Source organism: Podarcis vaucheri (assembly GCF_965113315.1).
Source record: "Podarcis vaucheri genome assembly, chromosome: 5".
NCBI lineage: Eukaryota > Metazoa > Chordata > Lepidosauria > Squamata > Lacertidae > Podarcis > Podarcis vaucheri.
Genome location: NC_138763.1, coordinates 73,210,610 through 73,238,001, shown reverse-complemented (window position 1 = coordinate 73,238,001; position 27,392 = coordinate 73,210,610). Strand labels below are relative to the sequence as shown.

Below are 27,392 nucleotides of genomic sequence, written 5' to 3'. Positions count from 1 at the left end.
CAGTAGCTGGCTTTCACCCCCTCCCTCCCAGCCGGCGGCGCGGCTTGTTATATAGGCTGCCTGTCAGCTGACCCTCCCGCATTGCAGACGGCGCAGCCCGAGAGAAAAGCCGACATGCAGCGCTCCGCTCTCCTCGTCCTCCTTTGCTCGCTGGCGGCGGGTAAGAAAGCGAGGCCGCGCCCTCGGTCCCGTTAGCAGCTGCAGCTGTTATTGTTATTATTCAGGGTGTGGAAAAGCAGGAAGAGCCGCCCTGGGGTGTTCGTTGCTTTGCTTTGGTTGGGCTTCCATTTAAAAATAAAAAATGGTGGGCTCTTGGCTTCCCTCAGGAGGAGGAGGAAGGAGGGCGGCGAAGGGGGAGAACAGCGCAGAACCTTCGCTTTACCTCAGAAAACGAAAGCGGCGAGGTGCCTGGGAGGGGAGGGGGGCTTCTTTTTTCATTTCTTTTTTAAAGGGGGGGGACTCCGCCTTCTTTCTTGGCCGCCATTAGAAAGCGCCCCTCTTTGCCCTGTCTCTTCTCCCTACAAGGCGACCTCCCCCCCACCTCACCCTGCGTTTCTTTCCGCCACGGCGGGCAAAGGATTTACTATTAGACGTGCCCCTACATGTCCGTTTTGGGGCGGACCTTGAGAAGACGTCCTTTAGAAGATCTGCGTTTTTTATATTTCGGAGGCCGCCCAGATACTATTATTAATGTTTCTGCAAGGCGTAGTAAGACGCCCTTACAGTGAAACACGCTGTGCAGGAGAAAAGCGCAAGTCGCCGTCGGGTGTGTTTTGAGGGCGGCCTGCCTCGGGGACCTGTTGTTTGTTTATTGCCAGGCTTGGGGCGTAGCCGAGCTTCCGCCCTCTCCCCCCCCCGCACCTTAAATGGGAACTGCCCGCCCTCGCCGTCATCGCCGCCAACTGAATTCACGGTTTTTTAACACACTCGTTACCCCCCCCCCCTTTTCTGGCCAAACAGCTGGCCAATGGTTTTGCAGTTGCATTTCTGCATAGCTGAGGCTGCTCTGATCAGGAGGCTGGAGTAGGTGACCCCATTCCACCCCAAGGTCCCTTCGGACCTCAGATGACTCCCCCCCCCCCCAAAAAAAAGGATCCATACTAATCCAACAGTTTCCCAGCAGCTGCTGTTCAAATATCCCTGGAAGGCGAAGGTGTGAAGTTGACAGGTTGTCCTCTCCTACCTGTTCACAACAGCTGGCATGGAAGGGCACAATGCTTCTAGACGTGGTATTTCATGATTGGTGCATCTGTTAACAGCACCTGGCCCTTCCACAAAGTTGTCTTGTGGCTTCCTCAAATGCTTCAAGCATCCTTATGTTTCTGGCATTTTAGCCCTGTTTTTATTACATATATGCATTCCCTGGGCATGAAAATGTCATAATGTGCCACTGAATCAAGCTTGCTCCCAATAGATAAATAAGCTGTGATTCTTCAGGTGTCTGGCTCTTATTCCTAGTTGTAAATTCTTAACTCCACTTATGGTGGTGTCATTCCATCAATTCCTTTACGTTTCAGCTTTGCAGCCTACCCCCACAGGAACAAAATACTTGCTTTGGTGTGTTGGAAGGTGTTCTATAGTATAAGCTGGATGCAAAAAGCACTGCATTGAAATACCTGCAGAAAGGTTTCTTTTGAAGAATTGTGGTTGATGGCAGCTGCAGTATATGATGTGGAAAGCAGAGAATAAAGCCATTGAACCAAAATATATGCAGAAGAGCAGCAGCTGGAACAGCATTGTAAATAAGCCCACGAGCTTTCAGGCCACAAAAAGGTTTAGCCAGTCATGATATATTGAGAACCTGAAGAAAAGGGGGCAAGAAATAACCCAATTCTTAGTTGTAGAAAACGATCATGCCAGGATTTAGCTAGCTACACTTGTCTTTTCAACAAGAGGAGTGTAAATTCTAGTAAAGTAAAATTGCTACCATCAAGTATTTCTGAAATTTGCTTTGGATCTTGAGGATTGTATCTAAGAGGCATACTTTGAACATGGTTTCTCACTGCAAATGATACATATCTTTCTCAAAGCATCACATAAACTTGTGGGTGGATAAGCCAAAGAAAGCTTTATCTTTAGGGGTTAAATTTTGCAACAATTAATGTTGCAGCACCAGGTATGACGAAACACGGGTTGAATTGAACCCTGAAGGTTTGTATACTGGTTCTCTAGATAGACAAGCAGTAATTTTAAAAGGAATGGAAATAATCAGGTGCATCATGCAAAGGAAATCCTTTCAAAGTTACCTGAGGTGGAAAAACATATTTAATAAGCCAGTTATTGCTATCTAGAACACCCTGGCACTGCAGTCAAGTGAAGTTGGAGGGTGAGGAGTCTGCTGACTCTCCCTGTGATAGGCTTCATAGACTTTCTGAGTTTGAAGGGACCCCAAGGGTCATCTAGTTCAGCTCCCTGCAGTATAGGAATTAGTCCCAACATCCTCTTTCCAGGAAGGCCAGGTGCCCCTAGGATGTTCCTAAGGCACGAGCTGTCCAATGTCTGACCCCAGCAGTTGGGGTTTAGTGGTATACTCCCCTTGCACACTGAGCTTCCACAGCTATAATGCCTAAACAGTAGCAATTAAAGCTCCTGTCTGCTGCTTAAGAGGGTGTTCTTGCGATACTGTCACTTTCTCTGAACTCTGCAATGAATGACTTAAGAGCCATCTAGCTTGTTTATTTAAGAATATTTATATCCTGCTTAATACTGTTAAAAAATTGTGTGACGCTGCTTTTACAGAATTATTACAAATATTTGTGCTCATTCTTGAATTACTATTTGGATGCTTGTAGAATGTAGCAAATGGAAAGGGAGGTGAGTAGCCCAAGCAAAGGCATCTGATATTTTGTGATAAATATAAAGCTAGTCCACTTAGCTAAAAAACAACAACAACAAAACCCTTTCAAAATGGAAGTGAACTAGTGGAAGTGGTGCTTTCATCTAGGATGGATTAAGTCACAGCAATTTAAAAACCATTTAGATCCTGATTTAGAATTGCAAGAGGAAAGGCAGATCTTAAGCTAATGATTTATGATATAATACAAGCTTTGTGTAAGTTAGCTCCATCCAAAATGCAGGTGTGACTAAATTTCATTCCATAGAAATTTTGGGAAGGGCAGAAAACAAAAATTTTAACTCACTTCCTGCCTGCCCCTGCCCAACTAAGAACAGTTGGGATGCAGGTTAATTTGTACAGGAAATACACCAGAAAGCAGATGTGTTGGTTAAATACATCAGAAAGCAGATGTGTTGCTTAAGATTGCACTGTTAAATCAAGTTTCCTATTGGTTCATCTTTCCTAAACAATACTGCAAATTTAGCCACTAAACGAAACTAGTTTGCACTGTTTGCACTACTGTTTATAGGAGGCATTACAACTTTGTCACTCTGCATATATTTTTTCTAATAATAATAATTTATTTATATGCTTCCCATCTGACTGGGTTGCACAAGCCACTCCGGGCAGCTTCCCACAAATTAAAAGCAAAGTAAAGCATCAAACATTAAAAACTTCCCTTTAAAATATTTGCTAATACTGTAAGGTCTTTTTTTTAATCAATAATAGTTATGACTGTGATGTTTTAAGTATAGGAAATACATGAACATAAATTCTTGGATAACTTCATTGCTATGTTTCATCTCCACCCTCACAAACAAAACGCCCAGAACTTAATAGGGCTTAGAAGGTCTGATAAAAAAACACAACTGCTCTATTTAGTTCAATAACAAACTGTTTCATGGGGTGAAAATGAAATGTATGTACTTCATAGGTAAAGCCTGAAAAGTGGTCTCATTGGGTGGAATTCAATATTGCACGATTATAAATGTTCCATCTGTGCAAGCATAGAGAGAATGCCCCCCACCTCCCCTGTGCACTGTTCTGGAGGTTCTCTCATCCCCCAACTATTTGGGGGGGGGGGCAAGCCCCATTGTGCAAGTGGAAGTCATTGTCCAGGGCTTCTGTTGACCAGGTTCAGTTAAAGGACGTTTTTCAACCTATTTGATGCATTCCTTGATTAAGTTAAAGAACTTTCATGCTTTTATTGAGGTTTATCATTAATCTAACTATTTGAGAAATTGGATATTTTTAAAAAGTCCAATTTAAATCAAATCTGGGCAGGTCTCTTATTTTAAATTAAAGGCATTGATTTTTAGTCACCCTCCTTTTATTAAAGTTCTCTGTTGGATGATGCGCACCTAGCTTTGGTTGGATTTATGTGTATAGTATTGCAATAATTTTAAATAAACATTCTTGCTTTTCCAAAGCTTCGTGCCTCAAGCCTTGCCTTTGGAGATTAACTATCATTTGTGAATGATAGTTTCGATAAATCTGGTGACTCCTCACTGCTGCATCTTGGGCAAAGTATCAACTAAATTGGATCACTTTAGTTTTTCTTTCCTCCTTGCTTTAAGGAAAGAAAAGAGAAAATGCATTGTGTTGGTTTGAGGTATGAATGCATTCCACAACATGCATGTGAAACAAAACTTGGTATATAAATTGACATAATAATAAATACACAATTATAATTGTAATTGATGAACAACTTAATGGCGTAAAGGTAAAATCAGTTTAAACTATGAAGTCTGAATTCACTTAAAAGGTCTGCTGTAATAAGTATTTAGTATTAAACTGACTAAGCATTTGACCTGCTGATTTCAAATACATGGCAAAAATGCTGCCAAGTAGACAGTGAACTGTCATCTGCACTGTGATTCTGATATAGTGAAGTCTCTTGGCTCTGCAGAATTTGAGGTCCACAAGTGCACCATTTCATGAGCTCACAAGTAAACTTCCGCCTCTTCCACTCTCCTTGGTCCATATTGGCTTGCAGAAACTATTGAGCCAAAAACATGTTGAAATTGGGAGCAAGGGACTAGCTTACCTGTGACCAATTAATTTAAGTTTGAAAAACCTCTGACAACTTTGTATTGAAACTTTTCGTCCACAATTAAGAGCTGGATAACTTGACTGCAAATAGGTCAAAACTTCTCAACTTTTGCCTCTAGAGGGTGCTTCGTGCCTTGGTTAAAAGCACCTTCTAAATCCATTATTCTCAGATGTTTCAGTATGGGACATAGCTGTAAATTTACTCTATCTTTTAAGCCCTTTTAACAAGAAAGGCATGCACATTTTCATAAATTTTATGGAAGCAAGTTTCAGTGAGTTTTCTACATCTGATTTAGGATTATAGCCCTAAAGAACAAGAAGAATGTCACTTAGCTGTCATTTCTTTTGTAAAGTCTTGCACAAAATAGGAGTGACCTTTGGCCAGTACAGAAAGCTCTAAGTTGCGCAAAATGACTGAGCATCTGACATTGAAGCCTGTGGGAAGGGAGCACTTTATCAGTAGCTTGTGTCCTTGCAAACATTAAGTATCTTAGCCTGTCCTTGTAAATAATCCATACTCGCCCTGCCCTGCCAATCTTCTGCTCTGTTTGACCATTCTCCCACCGTTGCCAAGATGTTTTACGTGTGCAACACTAATGCAGCATCTCTGCTGGTTTGCAAGTCCCTAGCTTCAGCCAGCTATACTTGGTGCCAGTGCTGGTATAATGCTACATTGTGATGAATTATGGGAAGGGAAGGAAGATTTTGCACGTGAGGAGCACATGTGAGCTTGAGACTTGCTGCTCTAACCATGATTAAAATACTGGGCTTGTAATAAGAAAAAAATTGTGAGTTTGTGTGTATTAATTTCAGTGGCACTTGAAATATGTGCTTTAGATTGCCAAGTACTGCATGTTCCAAAGGAAGAATTTATCTAGAAGTTGATTCAGTTTCGTGTGCAACATAGTTCTCTGTTCGCATAAGATTTGCAGTGTTACTTACCATAACCAGTAATATAACTTGAAAAAGAAAGCAGCTACATCTGCATAGAACTATAGAATTCTAGGGGTGGAAGGGACCATTAGGTTCATCTAGTCCAATCCTCTGCAATGCAGAGACCTTTTGCCCAACGTGGGCCCAGAACTTTGAGATTAAGACTCATGCTTTACTAACTGAGCTATCGTGGATTCTGGTACCACTTAATAAATGTCTATTATAGAATCATAGAGTTGGAATAGACCACAAGGGCCATCGAGTCCAACCCCCTGCCAAGCAGGAAACACCATCAGAGCACTCCTGACATATGGTTGTCAGGCCTCTGCTTAAAGACCTCCAAAGAAGGAGACTCCACCACACTCCTTGGCAGCAAATTCCACTGTCAAACAGCTCTTACTGTCAGGAAGTTCTTCCTAATGTTTAGGTGGAATCTTCTTTCTTGTAGTTTGGATCCATTGCTCCGTGTCCGCTTCTCTGGAGCAGCAGAAAACAACCTTTCTCCCTCCTCTATATGATATCCTTTTATATATTTGAACATGGCTATCATATCACCCCTTAACCTCCTCTTCTCCAGGCTAAACATGCCCAGCTCCCTTAGCCGTTCCTCATAAGGCATCGTTTCCAGGCCTTTGACCATTTTGGTTGCCCTCCTCTGGACACGTTCCAGTTTGTCAGTGTCCTTATTGTACTTATTGGTCCCAAGATCACCCTGAAATCATTTCACTGCAGAGTACATTTCACTGGTGTTTCCTGCTTGGCAGGGGGTTGGACTCGATGGCCCTTGTGGTCTCTTCCAACTCTATGATTCTATGATTCTACAACACTGGTCCCACTATCGAAATGCTTGTTTTCTGAAATCTTAAGTTATCCGAACACAAATAATTATACTCAAACCTTGTTACACATACATATCTGAACAGACACACTTTGCCTGCTTCCTTACTAGATTGCGTTTTGTGGCAGACATTTTTGGCAGAAACCATGGAGGGTGGGAAAGAGATCAGACAAATTCATGTTTTCTCTCTTTGGCTTTTGCTGATTAGCTGCAGCAGTTTCAGGCAGAAAGCATGGAGGGCAAAAGCATGGATTAGAAATTTTCCCGTATGAAGTAATGGGAAGTCATCAGTTCATTATGCAAACACTCTCTTAATGAATGATTTCCTGAGAACGCATTGTGTTAGGAAAGCAGGTCCTGCATGTAATAGTAGGACCAGACTGTGTCTAGTAATAGACAAAACCAGCTATTCACAGGCTGCTTTATATCCTTGTCCATCCCAGTAAAATTCCCCTAGAAGCTAGATAACTAAAAGTCTCATCAGAATTTCTGTAGTTACATACAGGTAGTTTCCAATTTCCATGTTCTATAGAGTATAGGACAGGCTTCCTTAAACTCTGCCCTCCAGATGTTTTGAGACTACAATTCCCATCATCCTTGACCACTGGTCCTGCTAGCTAGGGATCATGGGAGTTGTAGGCCAAAAACATCTGGAGGGCTGAGTTTGAGGAAGCCTGCTATAGGAAGTGGAAGATTGTACGACTGGAAAATTTATTGTGATAAAGACCTCATGTGCCTGTTTGCACATGCTCGAACTCCAGTTCTCCCCTTGCTGTTGAAGATGGAAGAATTAGAGGTTTTAGTGGCAAAGCCATTGTACATTATAGAAACAATAAACTTGGCTATAATATTTAAATTAGACTAAATGCTTGATGTTCTCTTTTGCAGTAATTGAAGTGCTCTCTTTATCATCAAGCCTGAAATGTTGATAATTGAGTAATCCAGTGAGTGAAGTATTGATGCTAGATTGACCTTGCTATCTTCTGAATCGTAATCCATTTAAAGCATTGTGAATTTGCTATAACAATATTACCGTATTTTTCGCCCCATAGGACGCACCTTTCCCCCTCCAAAAATGAAGCGGAAATGTGTGTGTGTCCTATGGGACGAATGCAGGCTTTCGCTGAAGCCTGGAGAGCGAGAGGAATCGGTGCGCACTGACCCCTCTCGCTCTCCAGGCTTCAGGAAGCTATCCGGAAGCCTTGCAAGCCCGGCAGGAGTTACCGCGGGCTCACAAGGCTTGCGGGCAGCAGCCTGCAGCCCGGCGAGTGTCTGCAAGCCTTGCACGCCCAGCAGGAGGTCCTGCCGAGCGCGCGAGGCTTGGGGCGGCAGCCTGTTGCCCGAAGCACGGGGAGCCCTCCGGAGGGTGCCCCGTGCTTCGGGCAGGTGTGCGCAAGGCTTGGGGCGGCAGCCGCGGTGGGGGGGGGGAATAAATTTTTTTTATTCATTCCCCCCCCCCAAAAAATGAGGTGCGTCCTATGGGCCGGTGCGCCCTATAGGACGAAAAATACGGTAATTTTAAAACACAGGAAGAAAATAAAATACTCCTAAGTTTTATTTCTGAGCCTCAAAGCTGGGAGAGGGAGCAGCAGCAGCAACTATCCCCCACTGCCTGACCTTCACAGATTCATGCAGTACAGCTCTTGCTTTCATTCTTAAATTAAAGCAAATGTCCATAACCACCTTACTCAGCTTTGTTCCATTGTGAATTTAAGATAGTTTCCTGCAGGGGGCAGTACTTGAGGAAAGTTCTAGAGCAGTGGTTCCCAATTAGCTAAGTACTGCAGACCCCCGATTTTTCAGACGCCCCAAGCTATTTGAAAATTTTGATACCTCAATAGTAGTTTTTGTTATGTGAATGGTGCCATGGACCCCCTAGGTAGGTTAAAATACATACAATAAATAAGAAATAAAAAAGCAATAGTAATACAATTGAAAATTATACAGCATCTGGCACAGTGCATTAGTTGCTACAACAGGCAGAAAATTTACTAAGCAGTCTCCCAAGACCCTCAGCAATTTCCAAGTGATCGGGATGGGGGGGGAGTTTGGGAACCACTGTGCTATAGGAAACAAAATTATCTAGCAATTCCTAATTGGTGGATGACGGGTGCCTCACAACATGTTAGCTCATCAGTTGTCAGTTTCTCTTACTCTAATGCATCTGTATTTAGTAAATGGTGAATACACAAAAATAGCTTCTAATGTATGATGTGAAGAGTGCTCTGGCAGTTAATGCTAACCTAGGTCTGTTCAGTTGTGTATTCATTTCTGTTGTATGAATTGATCATTTTTATTTCTAAGGTTCTTTAAAGATCCCCAGCAGAATGAAACTACTTAAGTGGACTTACCTGTTTTTGAACAAATAACCTGAAAACTAATTTCCCCCAACAGCTTTGGCAAGCCCCCTCTTACTGCACAGAGAGTGCGCAAAAGGTCCTGAGGTATGGTGTCAGAACCTGCAAACCGCATCTCATTGCAACGCAGTTAAGCATTGTCGGCAAACTGTTTGGAACAAGCCTACAGTGGTAAGTCCAACTTTTTGATGTGACAGTAAACTGGAACTAATTTTTGTTTCCCTGGTAAATTTAAATGTTCTGTAATCCATGCTTTCTGAACAAAGCAAACATACCAGCTGACTGATTATATTGGTTTACAACTAAATAGAGCTTTTGTAATACTTAGGATCAGAACCCAAAGCCTTTGGCTATGCACTTGCATATCTTTTGCTTAGAAGGAAAGGGGAGTGATGACTCGCAATATACATGCATATACACTAAGTTCTTAGAACTTTCAAAGACCAAGGACAGGTAATCACTGAGCATAACTGTCCCTTTATGTGAAGGAACACACAATCTGGCAGGTTTTTGGTGCTATGCTCCATGTTATTAAATGTGACCCAATTTCTCTCTCATCATCTACAGTTTATATTTGACTAAGAACAAATGTGCCCATGTACACTTAAAGAGTTTATTAAAACGGTTCCCTATTTTATCCAAACTAGGAAACTAACTTGGAGAGTAGTGCTTTTACCGCCTGATGTAGCCTACATGAAATTTATTGCAGATATTTATTTATATCTCACATTTCTTTCCAATCCCAGGACAGGTCACAATAACATAAAATCACAAAATAAAACAATAATATTCCAGTATTTTGTTTACAACAGACAGGGATAGCTAAAATAACACAATTAAAACAACAATGTCTCCAACATTGTCACAGTGCTGCATAGTGAGTTCAACTGAATGTAGCAGTGCTGCCATATCATTACCAATACTGCCAAGAGATCAGGGAGAATCTGTTTCACTCCCCTATCCTTCTCTGACAGAGATCGTGCATCACAGTGACCAAGGGTGTTTCAGCCAGAACCCTGGTTATAATTGCTCAAAAGAATCAGTTTCTTCCAAAAGTATCTGAAGATGTCCACCACCCTCTTTAGCACCTTGTTTAAAAAGGGGGATATTAATATAAACTTTGGGTTCCAGGGAAAGCTTCTGAGGTTCTTGAACAAAAGTGTTTCACTGCCATTTGGATCCACCCAGTCAATCCCCTTCAGCTTCCTCTTGAAAGCCATGATGGATAAGAGTTGAGACTATGTGTGATTGAACCACATCCTTGGGTTGCAGCAGCTGAATTTTCTCCCACGCAACCTGACTAGATGGTATTCTAGATCCTGCTACTGGAACAGTTATCAGTGGGTGGTGTCATGTTCCATGTGAATGATGAATTGTAATTTCTCTTAAGGGTAAGAGGCAATACTAGTGTAGTACTGGGCAATAGTATGCACGTGTCCTTATTGATCAAAGCTGTATGTTCTCCTCAGAAAAGCATCCCTTGTGACTTATGCAAAGAAGTTGTAGCTGTGGCTGGCAAGGTCTTGAAGGACAATGCTACGGAGGTAAGAGTGGAGCTTCGGTGTGGTCTAATCTGATAAATAATTTGCAGGATGCTAGTTCAGTTGATAATGCCCCTTGCATAAAAATGTACAAAGCATTACACTTTCTAAATTGAAAATTACTCTGTTGAAATTGAGTGGTGGGGATATTGGATAACATATTCACAGATTATGAGCCCTTTAGGGACAGAATTATTGCAGTGTATAAAACTTTGAAGTGAGCTGCTCTGAGGCCTTGCAAAGGTGCAGGGATCAAAGTCAAATACAAAGTTTATCCCCCAAATAGCTTCTTTACTTAAATTCTAATTGCATTATCAGATTGTTGAAATCAATGTAAAAAACAACCACCTTATAACTCTACTGGTAGACAAAGGCTACCTGACCTTCCTTGTTAGCAGGGGAGTTACTACTTTTATTTGGATTCCACTACATAAGGAGCTACAGACTGCAAGAGTTGTGCCTTCTATTCAGGTTTTTAGTGCTAATTTTAAAAATTAGCTACAGGTACACTAATTTTAATGACCCTCTTTCATGGTTTGGGAATCATTAAGGGTTTCTTTCTGAAAATGAAAGGTAGGCAAATCTGTTCAGTCCTTGAGGTTATAAATCACCTATTTTCTGTTACAGGAGGAAATAAATGCCTACATGACTAAAGCATGTGAGTTTCTTCCTGACCAAGAGCTGGTATCTCAGTGCAAGGAAATGGTGGATGCTTACTTGCCAAATATTCTGGATATGATCAAAGAGGAGCTTGTGAGTAGTCTACTGAAATTGAAGCAATTTTATTTTATTCCAAATTAATTGGACAAGCTAAGCGGGTGAACCTAATACTTCTCTTTTTCAAGCATTCAGATGTTGTGTGGTGGGTGATAAACCTTGATGGCTAGGGCTAGAAGAAGGGTTAGATCTGGTAATAATAATTGTGGAGTGGAGCTTAAGCAAGTTCTGGCTGCTTAGTTCCTGTTGTCATTTCTACTTGATTCTTGGGGGTCAGGTACTTGTCTGGCATTTCTTCTTTGGAATTTAAAATAGATAGAAGCAAATAAACATGAAGTATTGTTTGTTGATCTATAGGATAATCCTGAAGTTGTATGCAGTGCACTCACGTTGTGCCAGTCTCTTCAGAAGCATCTGGCAACACTGAAATTGCAGAAACAGCTTCAGTCTAACAAGATTCCTGAACTAGATTTCTCTGAACTGGCATCTCCCTTCATGGCTAATGTGCCATTACTACTTTACCCCCAGGACAAACCCAAGCAAGAATCTCAGGTGAGAATGTAGCATGTCAGATCTTAACTGCAATGGGACTGTACAACAAATGGGTTATTCCCATGGATAATTCTTAACAAATATAGCTTGACTGTACTCAAAACTCTGGAATACAAGCCTGTACAAAATAAACGTCTTTGGTTTCAGCATTAGCAGTCTATGTAGCTGATGCTTTTGGCAAAGTGTTCTACTGCATCTGCAAATTAAATTATCCAAACCTTAATCGGTTTATCAGCCTGTTTCTTTACCAAATCAGAAGTAACAAAATAGACGTTGTATCAAGACACGTAACTGAGAGGTTTTTATCTTGCTGTACTCTGGAATAATAATGATACAATCTCTCCAGGACAAAGATCATCCTAATTATAATTATAATATATTATTTATACGCCGCCCATCTGGCTGGGCTTCCCCAGCCACTCTGGGCAGCTTCCAAAAATATATATATTAAATTACTGTACTACATCAAACATTAAAAGCCTCCCTAAACAGGACTGCCTTCAGATGTCTTTTTAAAGTCTGGTAGTTGTTGTTCTCTTTGACATCTGGTGGGAGGGCATTCCACAGAAGGCCCTCTGCCTGCTTCCCTGTAACTTGGCTTCTCGCAGTGAGGGAACCGCCAGAAGGCCTTCGGTGCTGGACCTCAGTGTCCGGGTAGAACAATGGGGGTGGAGACGCTCCTTCAGATGTACTGGACCGAGGCTGTTTAGGGCTTTAAAGGTCAGCACCAACACTTGGAATTGTGCTCGGAAACGTATTGGAAGCCAATGTAGGTCTTTCAAGACCGGTGTTATATGGTCTCGGAGGCCGCTCCCAGTCACCAGTCTAGCTGCTGCATTCTGGATTAGTTGTAGTTTCCGGGTCACCTTCAAAGGTAGCCCCACGTAGAGCGTATTGCAGTAGTCCAAGCAGGAGATAACCAGAGCATGCAGCACTCTGGCGAGGCAGGTAGGGTCTCAGCCTACGTACCAGATGGAGCTGGTAAACAGCTGCCTTGGACACAGATTTGACCTGTGCCTCTGTGGACAGCTGTGAGTCCAAAATGACTCCCAGGCTGCGCACCTGATCCTTCAGGGGCACAGTTACCCCATTCAGGACCAGGGAATCCTCCACACCTACCCGCCTCCTGTCCCCCCAAAACAGTACTTCTGTCTTGTCAGGATTCAACCTCAATCCGTTAGCCGCCATCCATCCTCCAACCGCCTCCAGACACTCACACAGGACCTTCACCGCCTTCACTGGTTCTGATTTAAAAGAGAGGTAGAGCTGGATATCATCCGCATACTGATGAACAACCAGCCCCAATCCCCTGATGATCTCTCCCAGTGGCTGCACGTAGATGTTGAAAAGCATGGGGGAGAGGACAGAATCCTGAGGCACCCCACAAGTGAGAGCCCAGGGGTCTGAACACTCATCCCCCCCCCACCACTTTCTGAACACGGCCCAGGAGGAAGGAGTGGAACCACTGTATGACAGTGCCCCCAGCTCAGCCCCTCAAGACGGTCCCCAAGGATGTTATGGTCGATGGTATCAAACGCCGCTGAGAGATCCAGCAGAACTAGGAAACAGCTCTCACCTTTGTCCCTAGCTCGCCGGAGATCATCAACCAGTGTGACCAAGGCAATTTCAGTCCCATGATGAGGCCTGAATCCCGACTGGAAGGGATCCAAATGGTCCGCTTCTTCCAGGCGTGTCTGGTGTTGTTCAGCAACCACTCGCTCAGTCACCTTGCCCAAGAATGGAAGATTTGAGACTGGGCGATAGTTGACCATCGTGGCCGCATCTAAAGATGGTTTTTAAAGAAGTGGTTTAATAACCGCCTCTTTCAGCAGGTCTGGAAAGGCTTCCTCACGGAGGGAAACATTCACCACCCCACGAAGCCCATCGCCCAGCCCTTCCCGGCTAGCTTTTATAAGCCAGGATGGGCAAGGATCAAGGAGACAGGTGGTTGGTTTCACTTGTCCAAGCACCCTGTCCACACCCTCGGAAGTAACAGATTGGAATTGATCCCATGCAATTTGACTAGAAAGGACTCTAGCACTCTCCCGCCCCGGCCCTGCTCCCACGGTGGAGTCTACCTCTTCCCAAATCTGAGCGACTTTATCTGCAAAAAACTTTGCAAAATCATTGCAGGAGATCATGTGGCCCGTACTGGGCCCCGATGTAACAGGTGGTTCCGCTAAATTGTGAACCACCTGAAAAAGTCTCCTGCTGCTGTTTTCTGCAGATGCAGTAGGGGTGGTGAAGAAAGTCTTCTTCGCCGTCGCTATCGCCACTTGGTAGGCTCGATATTGAGCTCTAACCCGTGTCCGGTCAGCTTCAGAATGAGTTATCCGCCACCGGCGCTCTAGCCGTCTTAACAATTGTTTCATTGCCCTCAGATCTGTGGAGAGGGCAATCGGAGAGGGCATTAACGTAACAGGGTAAAATATTTATTGGTCAGCGTTTCACTGGTCCTTTGTTGGTTTAAACAAGTTGAATGAATGAGTCTATAAAGGTATATGCTATGAATGGATTTTAATCAAGAGTCTTTGGCCCAAAAAAGTGACCCATCCTATTCTGGGGAGCAAACATCACTGCTTTTCAGGGCCTCTTGTATTAGAACTGGTTTATTGGAGGCCTTTTAGAATACTATATAAAGCTTTGTTCAGTTCTTCTTTCAAAGATGTAATCTTACTAAGGTGTGCTAAATGCTTGTCATTGCAGGGAAATGACAATGTGTGTCAAGATTGTGTTAAGCTGATAACTGACCTTCAGGAAGCCGTGAGGACCAACTCAACCTTTGTGACCTCTCTCATTGAGCATGCCAAAGAAGAGTGTGAACAAATTGAACCTGCGTTTGCTGATCTGGTAATTGAATAGATATGGTTATGTTTATCTTGTGTCAGTGGGATAAGTGCTACAGTAAAGTAACGATTCGATTTTTAATGCCATTTTTAAAGACTAAGAGTAACTTTTCTGAAGTAAAAGTCTTCTTCCACAGTGGCTCTAAACTCACACTATTTAAACTCTAATTTTGCTCTATTTGGCAAGCCTGTGGGAAGAGTAGAAACAGGGAGACCAAGTTCAAATCCCAACTTGGTTATGATGCTCCGTTGGTGACATTGCCAAGATCACCACCTCTGTTTACTCATTCTTGCCACAAACTTGAGAGATAAAAGGAAGGGATGTTTGCATCCATGAGTTCCTCTGATAAAGGATTGGATCAGAAGGCAATCTGCTGTAACATAAGGCAAATGACTTAGTTTAGGAACAGTATGGTGGCTTAAATGATACTGTATATATGATACAATTTACATTCCTTCTCAAATCATCTTCTCTTTCTAATAGTGCAAGTCCTACATCTCCCAGTATTCAGACTTAGCCATCCAGATGTTGATGCATATGGTAAGAGGAATATTGTTTGTTAATAGTTGCACTTCTAGTTCTGAAGGGGTCATTCTAATAGGTGTGATGTGAGGATTAATACAGTAAATAATATGTATAGGATAACCATGATAGTTTGACAGTGTCATAATTGAAGTGTCTCGCTTGCAGTGGTTCTCAACCTTGGGTCCCCAGATGTTGTTGGACTACAACTCCCAATATCCCTGAACTATGACTTTGCTAGCTAGGGATGATGGGAGTTGTAGTTCAACATTTGGGGACCAAAGGTTGAGAAAGGCTGCTTTAGAGGCTGAATCTAAGCTGCTGCTTACAGCAGAATACTTGCTTGTTAAATGACCATTTTCTTTAAAGTGTGTTACCCAACCATGTGCAATCATTTTTGTATTAACAAAAGTTAAGTGAAAGATACTGAAGCTCCACCTCGGTTTATGGCAGCAAAGATAAATAGCACTTAGATTCATTACTTTATATTTTATCTACACTTGGGCATTTTCCATACTACTTTCAATGACCCAAGTATCAAAAAATGAATAAATGTTGGCTTTTAAGCATAGCAAAACAAATCTCACCCACGATTTGGTCCCTGGCAAGATTTCCTGCCTCTGAAAATCTGTGCACCATTCAACTGCTTGGTTATTTTCCTGTTAACTTACCATGTCTTCCTTTCTCTCCATTTTGTCAACAGCAGGAACAGGTATGTGAGAAACTTGCTTGTGGTGGTGCCTTGCTTCTCCCCCCCCCTCCGCCCCACCCCCGCAGCTGTAGTTTAAACTCTTGCTTAGAGGTAGATGTGGTGTGACAGAATTCAGCTTTGACAGATTCAAGGACCAGACAGTGGCTTTGAAAAAATAGTAATTCCAAGTGCCGAATGAAATTTCATCTTGGCTGTTCTGAACCAAAAGGGAGTCCCAATTTTTATTATCTTCTGATGTGTATTTTAGTAATGGAGCTTCAGAGGGCCCCATGAAGCTCATATACTCTGCTTCAATAGGGTACTACAGCGAATGGGGCTTTTGGAACTCCATAATGTTCTTTGGGCATAGCTGTTAAAGTAACATTTCTAGGAAGACCTTGCGCCTGTCATAGTTTAGTGGCAATATGTGTTGCATGTGTAGTGCTGGTTCTAGTATTGTATTTGAGTGCATGAACGAGGGAAACACGAGGTGAGGGCGGAATGGGGAGAGGAAAGGTTCTTCCATATCTAACAATCGTGCTGAATTTTTTCTCCCCTGGCATATCTGCTCTTGCATGAGAATTCTTTGGGCAACAGACTTTAAAATGCTGAAGCTTATATGCCTTGCTTTATGGTAGCTTAGTTCTGAAGGAAAAGTGCATGCTACTACTTGATGTCCAGTTTACAAAAGGAAAGAGAAAATACCTGGTTTTGCCTGTGTTTAGAAATAGGGAGGACTTTCTCCATCAAAGGCTGTCTGGGTGGAAACACCCATACTAGGTAACAAAGCTTAATCTGTAGTAGGGAAAGCTTCTGCAGTACTTTCTGTTTATAAAAGCATGATTTTAGAATCACCAGGTGCTGTAGCTGTATAGTATTTGCAAATTAATGGACCAGTCCATATGTTATACTAAACCATGGCTACTGCGACAGAAACAAGCTGCAGCAAGCCTTGGGCTTCTGAATATTATATCCCACCCTCCTGTGACATGGCTGTGAGGAAGAGATAGGAAACTCTTGCTTCTGGTTCTGATTTTTTGTTTGTTTGTTTGTTTGTCCAAACCAAGCTTGTGTTAAGCTGGTTTGTTTCAACATTACTGTTACTGAGATTAACCTGATTTTGGACATAATGCATAACCACAGTTTCCATCTCCTTTTCTTGGCTGTGCTAGAAGGAGTATGTTAGCCCAAGGTTAACTGCGGTTTGTTTCTATCATACTAAGCTGTGGTTTATTGTGAAGTCCAAACAAGCTCACCCTCTCTTAAACAATATTCAGTTTGTCCTGAGAGAAGCAGAATGCTGGCATAACTCTTGGATTGGAAAATGTGTAGAAATGTTCTTAATTTCTGTTAATTTAGCTATATATGATGTATATTCCAATATCTTGGTACACATTCTTTTTCAAATGGCAAGCAACTTGCACTGTTTTCCTCGTATTTAAAAGACCAGTGGTCAAGGTGAACTAAAAGTAACTGCCACTAATTAAATAGCATAGTCCATTTGAATATGCTCAGTAGCGTACTGCAGCAGAGAAGGAATGGAATGCAAAGAAGGAGGGTGTTCCTGGGGCAAAGGAAGTACCTTATGAAAGATTTATATAATTAAACAAGTAAACTAATGGAACAAGTATTTTCTATAAGGTATAAAACTTGCAGTGGTTATGGTAGTTGAGCATGGTATAAATTTTGCAATATCTGTAACAGTCTGCATGCAGACGCACTGAACAGTAAATTGTAGGTAGGAAAGCTTGTGTCTTTCAGATACAGATAATATCTTATTTGAGTTCAGAAAAAGAATTCAAATTGTCCAAATGCAATTTTGGTTTTATCAATGGCTGGATCTTGTTCTTTTGTGTGGAAATGTGAATTGGCTACTTCAAAACAGTTTAATGCGAACTGCTAATTAGTGTCATCCTAGAAACACATATTTATGCTTCCTGAAACTGGGCATAAATATGGTATCCAGCAAAGTGCCTTTTAGAGAATCAGTAATTCACTGGCACACCCAAGTTTTTCTTGAGTACTGCTTAAATGTAGCATCATGAGGTATGTTGAGCAAAGAAAGCATTGCATTGACTGTGTATCTGCTCTCCTTTGGATTGCCATTCTAAAGCATTCAGCTTTGAGGAAGAAAATCTTGTCTCTAGTCAACTTTTAAGCATTTTGCGCTGAGGTCTAAACCTTGCCAATCAGAAGGTCGGCAGTTTGAATCCCCACAACAGGGTGAGCTCCTGTTGCTCGGTCCCAGCTCCTGCCAACCTAGCAGTTCGAAAGCATGTCAAACTGCAAGTAGATAAATAGGTACCACTCCAGCGGGAAGGTAAACGGTGTTTCCGTGCGCTGCTCTGGTTCGCCAGAAGCGGCTTAGTCATGCTGGCCACATGACCTGGAAGCTGTACTCCGGCTCCCTTGGCCAATAAAGCGAGATGAGCGTCACAACCCCAGAGTTGTCCTCGACTGGACCTAACAGTCAGGGGTCCATTTACCTTTACCTTTACAGTTGAATTATTAAAGGCAGCTCAATTATTGGAGAAATTCAAACTGAAAGCTCAAGTACAGTCGTACCTCTTGTTACGTCAGTCTCCGGTTGCGTTTTTTCAGGATACGAACACGGCAAACCCGGAAGTGTATACTTCCGTTCGTGTGCAGAAGCACTCTTATCGCGCCACGTGCGTGCGCAGAAGTGGCACTCTAGTTGCAGACTTTTCGGGGTGCAAATGGCACCCCGGAATGGATCGAGTCCGTAACTAGAGGTATCACTGTAGTATCATCTGAAAGGCATTTGAAACTCCTTTCACAGCTTTAGTGTGTGGTGTGCTAAGACTTGACTAGTTCTCCTTCCTGCAGACTATCAGGAAATAAGTGGAACTGTTCTTTATGTCTCCAGCAACCCCAGGTTCTTTGTGGCATGGTTGGATTGTGTTCTTCTCTGAAATCTGTGCCTCTCCAGACTCTGGTACCTGCAAAAGTTATCTCTCAAGAAAAGGTAGAACCAGTTGAGGTAAGATTTGGTGTTAAGCAATCTATATAGTACTCTTGGTGTGGGATGACATTATCTGGTTCAGCTTTGATGCCACTAATGTCATCCAGTAGATTCTTGCCATCATAACCAGTGGTCGGCAAGGTTTACCTTGCCTGGGCCGGTTCACTCCAGCGAAGAACCCTCTGTGGGCCGGATTGCGTGTGTACATGAGTGCACCCGCCCGTGATTTTCTGCGTCTGCGCAGACACAATTTCCAGCACTGCGGAAGTGAGTCCCCATGCCACGCTGGTTTAGCGCAACACACAGGGATTAGCCAAGCAGGCGGCTCAGTTCAGGGGCGGCTCATGGGCCGGTTAAACGACCCCTCTGGGCCACTTGGGAACATAACGCTTACTACAATATTCAAAGAAGCATGTGGCTAATGCATACCTAGATGAATCCAGCCCTCCATGCACTTCTCGGCCTGTCAAACCCACAGTTCAATTGGAAGAAAAGTTCTGGTTTCTAGGCACCAGAACCATGCTATATAGCTCCAGCCACCAAACTTAATTATTTTGTCTATGCACTCCTTAACCAAAGCCTGAATACATATGTTTATTTGTATGGCAAATACAGATAGATAACAAAAATATTCAGCCTTAGCATTGTTTTACTATAGTTATCAAGGCTTCTGCAGGCACTTAAGATTACATCTTTCCATAATAGTTAGCTGATTTCTGATTTTAAACATTTATATGGTTTTTTATGGTATGGCTTTCTATATGACTGTTTTAATACATAACTTATGAATATTATGCATACATAATTTTATAAATAAAACATGTAGGCAAATACAATTGCTTTGTTTATACAATTACTTGACAAAGAAAACCATAGTTGGGGAGGAACCATAGTTCAGTGGTGAAAGAGCACATATTTTGTATGGAAGAATGTTCCATTTTCAAGCCCTGCATAGACCTTTAGAAGGGGTCAGGTAGAGGTGATGGCAAACACCTCAGCCTGAGACCTTGGAGGACTCTTGCCTGGCTGAGTAAATCTAAGCTCAATGGCGTTATAATCTGACCAGATATGAGGCGGCTTACTGGGAAATGGATTAGTGATTTTGATAACTGAGTGTTATTTAAATTGCCTGGAATTTGTTTGTTCTTCCCCTCTCGGCACAAGCAGTTCCTGCTGGATGGCAAAATTGTGCTCTGTCTTCTCCCTCCCAGCCATATATACCTGGGCTTTTTTGGATTCCATCCACATGCTATAGTTGAATAGCTCGGGACCATCACCCTAAGCCCCTTGTCTCTGCACATATAATTCTGTAGTGGCGGGAGAAAATAAAAAATTGTGTTAGTCTTCTGCCTTTCCACAAGTAACAATTGGTACTCACTAAGCAAAATGTTTTTTTGTTGTATGGGAATAAAAGTAAAAGTCTAGATTGTCTAGTACTCAAAAGCATTCACAATTTGCCGCAGCTAAGCATGCCGCCTTAAATGTTAGCCTCAAATATTGGATGCTGTCCATAGCATTTAAAAGTTACAGATTTCATTTACGGGATTGCACAGACTTTAGTCGATAGTAGAACCTGAAAATAATACAATTTAGGTTATTTTTTTTCAGCGATAAGCAGTGGGACAAATACAAAGGATTTATGCAAATATAATTTTAAAGATTCATGTATTCTGTAAACTCAAGCGGACTTCGAACCAAAAGTCATACCACATTTCATGTTTTTGTAGCTGGTGGTCTTCTAGATGTGTTAGACGTTTGAATGTTTTCTGAACTGCTGTATATGTTATTTATTCCAATATACAGAATAGCTTGAGTCAAACAGAATCTTTCTCTCTGTGTGATGCATGTACGATAATGGTAGAAGAGGTGGCCAGCCTTCTGGAAAGCAATAAGACAGAGGTGTGTATCTTTTACCTATGTATCTCTTAGGACAGGGACACTAAATACCTTTTCCCCCAAATACATCTTGCTATCTAGGTGCTGTTTGCTTTGATTGTTAAAGAAGTGTTAGTATCATAGCAATAGTATGCCTAGGTTTTTATAGCATAACTTCATATTATGCTTACACGATGTCTGAGTTTTTCCAACTTCTTATAGATAGTATTTGATGAATCAGAGTCCACATTTTCCTTTGTTACGGTTTTGTGTAATCCACATTAAATAGCTGTGTGCCACACTGAAAGGAATTAAGAGAGTGGAATAATAAATAGGAGAGGTATTGATATATCTTTGCTAAAATAATGTATTAACTTGCTCAACACAAATAGCTTCAGATTCTAACTTGGTAAGTAGATGATGTCCCTTTACAATCTCTGTAACTATTATCACGAAAGTTGCTATAGTTAACATTTTCATTTTGTATGTACCAGGAGGAGATGGTTTATGGAATGGAGAAAGTCTGTTCTGTGCTACCTGAAAAATACCGACAAGAGTGCAAGGACTTCGTGGATGTCTATGGGAAGTCTATAATTGACATGCTTTTGGAAGCAACTGATCCTAAAATGGTGTGTGTGATGTTGAGGTGCTGCTCAGACAATACTTTGCCTGCTGGTAAGAACTTAAGGAAACAAGTACTCTACACTAAGCACTCCTACATATTTTTAGTTGGCGCCACACGGGTTTTTTTTCTTTTCAGTATTGCATATTTTAGTTAGGTGGCTATAGGAAAAAACTTTGAACATTGGACTCTGTATTTTCAGAAAAAATTGTTCCAGTGCAGCCGCAGGTTGGGGACATCTGTGATGTCTGCAAGATGATTGTTGCATATGCTGACAAGGAATTGGCAAAAAATGCTACCACTGCTGAAATTGAAGATTTTCTGGAAAGAGTCTGCCGCTACTTGCCGGCGTCTGTCAGTGACCAGGTAAAATAGATAATTAGTATTAGACACACCTGTATTTAAAGCTTAAAACATTATGTGTGACTAGTGAGCAACATTGGCTTCTGCTCTAATCTTCTCGTTGTATGTTGTAACCATGCAAGGCTTGACACATGAGCACAAGACATACTAGGTACTGTGATCAATTGTATTTCCCTTGCCTGTTGCATTATTTCTTTCCTCTGTGAGAAGGAGCAGAGCACTAGCCTCCTGGTGACCTGGCAGAATTAATCTTTCTCCTCCAGTGCCTTATTAACTAGTCCTTAACTGGGGTGGGATGCTGATTTGAGTGGCTAGTGGTCTTATTTCTCTCTCCTTCCCCATCCCCTATGAGATGTTTACGTGGAGTTTCACCAGCCTAAACCATAGAAATAACTTACTGTCTGCTTAGCTAGCATATGCAACTGTTTGAGCATTAAGAGCACAGCATTTTGTCAGCTGTGCGGGGTGGAGGATCAAAAATACATAAGCAACAGGAATGCTGAAGGATGCACAGAGGAGTGCATCTCAAACAGCCACAAAGAATACAATCACTTCAGTGTTTCACAGTAAGTTGCTGGTACATTGAACTTAGCACATTGTAGACCTGCAGTCAAAGAAAGGAAGAGCAAACATTTCTGCAAATCCCTTGTAAAACAAGACAGGTTGCTGTACCCACAGTTTATTGCAACTGACTAGGAAGCTGTAGTTGCTTGCATTGCGTAAGTGTAGCGCAGTGTCAACCTCTGACCTATCCGTTCATTGAGTTTTTCTTGGCGAGAGCAGTCATGTGAGGACTGAGATCCAAAACAAAACCGGATGTGGACCATGGATAAAATCATTTACCCCGTGATGTATTACATTAAAAGTCATTTGCCACATTTGCTTTTCATGCCAGCAACAAACATGCTTATCTGCATTTAAATGTAAAGGGGCACATGTGAAACACAGGGATGCATGCTCTTACTTGTATCAGTTAACCCCTTGAGCTGTTGAAATGAGTAGGACACTTGTCCCTTCCCAGAGGTGATGTGTTGGCTCCCATTCAGCATTGACTTTATCAGGGACAGAATCCGTGGACAACTTTATAGTGGGCATGAGTAGAATGATCCATTATTCCCCAGATTATTTTGTTCATAGCAGCCTGGGTTAATACTGTTAATAAATTCCCAGTGAAGGTGCATATTTTGGCAATTAAATTACCACCTGGCAAATTGATTTAATGTTTGTACTAAAAACCTGTCAGTAACACATTCATAGTTAACATTCAGATAGTGCATACAAACCATGGTGGAGGGACATGCTTCAGTGCACTTTTCTATGGGAATAGTAGATCTAGAATGGAAAAAGAGGTGTCCACAATAGTTGATATACTGGTGCTCCCAGCGTTGTGTAAATCACCTCTAATGTCTCATTCTTTGGTAATGCTAACAGTGTAAGTCCCAGTCACAAAATGACTTGAATTGTATATTGCAAGTCCATCTGAATTTACAAGCTATGTGTGTTGTGTATGCCCTGCTTTGGGAGCCTGTGGCCAAAAGCAGCATGGACAAATAAATGTATAATGTGTGTACAATAGTAAAAAACACAGTAGGTAGTATTCAAAGCCTTTGTTCTATTTACACAAGGACATTTGACACTGCACTGGGATTTCCTCTCCCTGTGTGTCTCCGCATGCCCCGTATAGCTGTTCTGTGGCTTATCCCAGACCTCTTGTGTAGATTTGGGGAGGGGGAGAGTTCACTGCACAAACAGAAGTCATTGCATTAAGTGAAAGAGTAAACTGGATACCTCCCAATAGGTAGTATTCAGCCAAGTTAATAATTTACATTCAGATCATTTCAGGAGAATCTAGTGCAGGGGTCTGCAAGGTTTACCTTGCCTGGGCCAGTTCACTCCAGCAGAGATCCCTCCATGGGCCGGATCATGTACTTTCCTGCGCCTGCGCAGATGCAATTACCGTTGCCGCAGAAGCGAGTCCCCGCGCGCTGTGCTAAACTGGCACAGTGCGGCGCAGGGACTTGCCAAGTTGGCGGCTTGATTTGGGGGTGGCTCGTGGGCCGGTTAAACGACCCCTGATCTAGTGCATACTAAAATCTTCCACTGAAACTACTGAGTTTTGCATATATTAACTTCAATTGAGTTGCATTCAGTGCAAAGAAGTGGCTTTAGTTCCTTACTGTTTTTTAAATTCATATCCTTGATTAATTAGCAGGGGTTCGGGTCACGTAATCTTTACTTTTCCTTTGTTTATCAACAGTGTGTTCAGTTTGTGGAGCAGTATGAGCCAATGGTTGTGCAGCTATTGGCAGAAATGATGGATCCCACTTTTGTGTGTAGTGTAAGTACCACAGCTAGTATGGCTGTTCATATGTAAAGCTGATTGATACATTAATCCATTGGATGATACCCAGCTAGGACATTGTCTGAGAACAATCTTTGAAAGTCCTTTGATTTTAATGGGTTTGCTCGGTCCTAGTGAAACTTGACACTTTTATCTTGGGAAGTTATATGTGGCTTGTAAGAACTACTGGGAAAGACTAATCTACAGTGGTGCCTTGCAAGACGAAAATAATCCGTTCCGCAAGTCTCTTCGTCTAGCGGTTTTTTGTCTTGCGAAGCAACCCTATTAGCGGCTTAGCGGATTAGTGCTATTAGCGGTTTAGCGGCTATTAAAGGCTTAGCGGCGCTTAGCGGCTTGGAAAAAGGGGGGGGCAAAAAAAATTGCAAGACTCGCAAGATGTTTTCGTCTTGCGAAGCAAGCCCATAGGGAAATTCGTCTTGCGAAGCGCATCAAAAAACGGAAAACCCTTTCGTCTAGCGGGTTTTTCATCTTGCGAGGCATTCGTCTTGCGGGGCACCACTGTATGTTTTTATCAAAATGGAAATTGGAGCTGCAATTAATTGTCCATCTTGCAGAAACTTGGAGTTTGTGTGACATCATCACATTCCATTTTGGGATCAGACGTATGTGTCCGGGGACCTGGTTATTGGTGTAAGAACATGGAAACTGCAGCCCAGTGCAATGTGAGTAAATGAGATTTTGGCATACTTTTATATTCCTGTGGGTTTCCCAATATTTCTGGCATCAGCTATGCTAGAATAATGACCTAATGAATTTTTTTTAGCCATGTTGTTAATATTGTGGGAATTGAATTCACTCTGACCTTGCCATGAACCTCTCTTTCTCTCCTAGGCTGTTGAACACTGCAAACGTCACGTGTGGAACTAGAAGAGGCGCACTGACTTTGGCCAAAACTTTCGTTCTTGAAGAAAATGAGGCGAGCATTAGGCTGGCAAGAATGAAACCTTGCTATCCTGATCTCTCCTCCTCTCCACTTGACCCCCACCTCCATTGAAGTTCCTTTTTATGAATTTTCTGGTAGCCGTGCTACTACCCTGGAAGGATCCACGTTGACTTAATTGGAGTTTTAGTTGTTTATGATCTGTAAGAATAAACAGTAAATCATCAATGTTGATCAATTGGCCTGAGTGCCTTTGAGAAGGAGTGCTTACAGTATGTAAGTAAACGAAGGACACCACTGCTATATCTGGATATTAAACATAGCGACTAATTTTTAAAGGCGCTCTTTTTGGTGACTGGCTTGCTAGAATATGTGTCTTTAATGCTGTTCATTAAAACACCTGTTGAAACTATATCCACTTGCTTTACAGTTGATTGGTTGAGGAATTCCTTAAATTCTTTGGGCTGGGGCACAGCTGCATAACCCACACAGGAATACATTTCCTTCCACAGAAATAGTCCAAAGATGGAATGTGAATATGCCCATGGCTTTTGTGCAGCTATGGCTCTTAAGTCTTGAGACCATCATGGAATTCATTAGTGTGTTGCCAGAGTTGTGTTCTCATTAAGTAGATGGCTGATAGCCCATGTAGTTAATACGAAGTGTTGAATTCAGAGCCTATGGAGCAGGCAATACCAGTTGCTACTATGTGCACCCCAGCTTTACTCACCAGGTGTTCAGGATAGGTGCAACACATTTTTAAAATAAATAAAACTACTTTGGCTGCTTTGGGGTGGGGGGAATATAAAACTAAAAAGTTGCCACAAGACTGGAAAATCAAGCTGTGTACCTAGTGTGCTTTGACTGACAATTGCAATGCATGAAACTAGCTCCCTAGATGAGGACAGACTTGCCACTCTGTTTTTTGTAGGAAGAGTGTCTGAATGTAAAATTCAGAGGAACCTTGGCAAAGTGGTATTGATAGTGTGCTTTGGAAAAAGTCGTATTTTTTCATTTGGGTTTTGGAAAAGCAGATCATTTTTTTAGTGTTGCCATCTATCATTCTGCAGTGCTGCTGCTATCTTGCACACTGCAGCTATTTGCATGACTAGACATTCTCCTAGATAGTGATAGCACTAAGTTCAGAATATTTAGCCACAAAATGTCATGTGATAATAGTATGCATATTGACATTTGGTTGAGGACACCTAGTATGTGTGGACAGAGATGGCTCATGAAGCCAGTGATGGTAATCCAAGGCCTAGGTTGTGGATGGTGCCATTTTCTAGTTTGTTTGTAGCTTCAATGTATTTTTCCAAGTTTCATCTAAGCTGGTCAGCTTGAAAGCTGAAGAACAGTACTTGGTGGAGGGGTGAGAACTATCCATTACACATAGTGCCCCATAACTCTTGAATGCATAGTTTTCTAAACAATTTATTCAAGGTAGAATATGGTAAATGGAAATTTTAAAATTCAATCTCTTTAGGGTTTTTTCGTTTTAGCGTGTTAAATTTAGGCACACAAGATCTTTGAAACTGTTTAGTATAACAATTGGTTTGGAATGGAGAGCAAACTAATTTGAATGGCAGGAAACTAATTGTTAAAAGTAAGCTGTTGACAATTTTCATGCAGCTTTATTTTATACATCCTAGATGCATTGAGGGCATTGTCTTGATTTTTATCCAACAAATGTTTATGTCTGCTCTTTGGCTCCAAGTTCTTGCTACTTGAAAATGAATATACAATTCAAAACAGCTGTTGTGTTTTGTTTTAATCTTACTGCAGATGTTGATGCTGGCATTTGCTTAATGATCTTATGCACTGATATAGGGTGAATATTTGCTGCCTCTTAGTAATGACCTTTCTTCCTTGGAGGTTGTCAGATTTTAATGCAGGGCTGCGTAGTGCAGTTGGAAGTAGACACAATTTTTTTATTTTGGCCTGAATTTCTAAAATGTGTGGATCTCATTGAAGGTGATTCTGTAATGGACAAGAAGTCTCTCAGAACTGGGATCTTTCATCTTTTTGTGTGTTCTAACATACTACATGTTTTCGTTCTAGTGGCATAAATCTTTCTACCTTCTAGGTATAAACTGGGGAAAAACAAGAAAATGCTTTAATAAACCACTTTTTCCATTAAAGCTTCTGTAATTCAAAATAAAAGTCTTAACTAAATAAGTCAGCTGTGTGTCTTTTTAAAGAAATGTAACTTTGAAGTTGGTGAGGCCTTGAACGAGGTCCTGATTGAAGGCAACCTAGTAGTGTGCTCCTAAGTGTACTGTAGTAAACTTTGGAAGTTTCTAGGGTTGCCTAAATAAATGCATAAAAGGTAAAGGTAAAGGTACCCCTGCCCGAACGGGCCAGTCTTGCCAGACTCTGGGGTTTGTGCGCCCATCTCACATCTATAGGCCGGGGGCCAGC

At 41.9% G+C, this 27,392-nt stretch overlaps 1 protein-coding gene across 1 annotated transcript; it reads left to right on the top strand.

Annotated features, from left to right (window-relative positions):
* LOC309532119 (prosaposin-like) lies at positions 1-25,385 on the top strand. Its single transcript, XM_082222094.1, has 14 exons — positions 1-160; positions 9,054-9,187; positions 10,486-10,560; positions 11,185-11,310; positions 11,632-11,826; positions 14,533-14,676; positions 15,157-15,213; positions 18,774-18,887; positions 20,673-20,768; positions 21,239-21,419; positions 21,569-21,732; positions 23,987-24,067; positions 24,646-24,753; positions 24,923-25,385. Exons 1-14 carry the CDS (start codon positions 115-117, stop codon positions 24,956-24,958), a joined length of 1,557 nt encoding a protein of 518 aa, XP_082078220.1. The 5' UTR covers positions 1-114; the 3' UTR covers positions 24,959-25,385.
* The last annotated feature ends 2,007 nt before the right edge of the window (positions 25,386-27,392 follow it).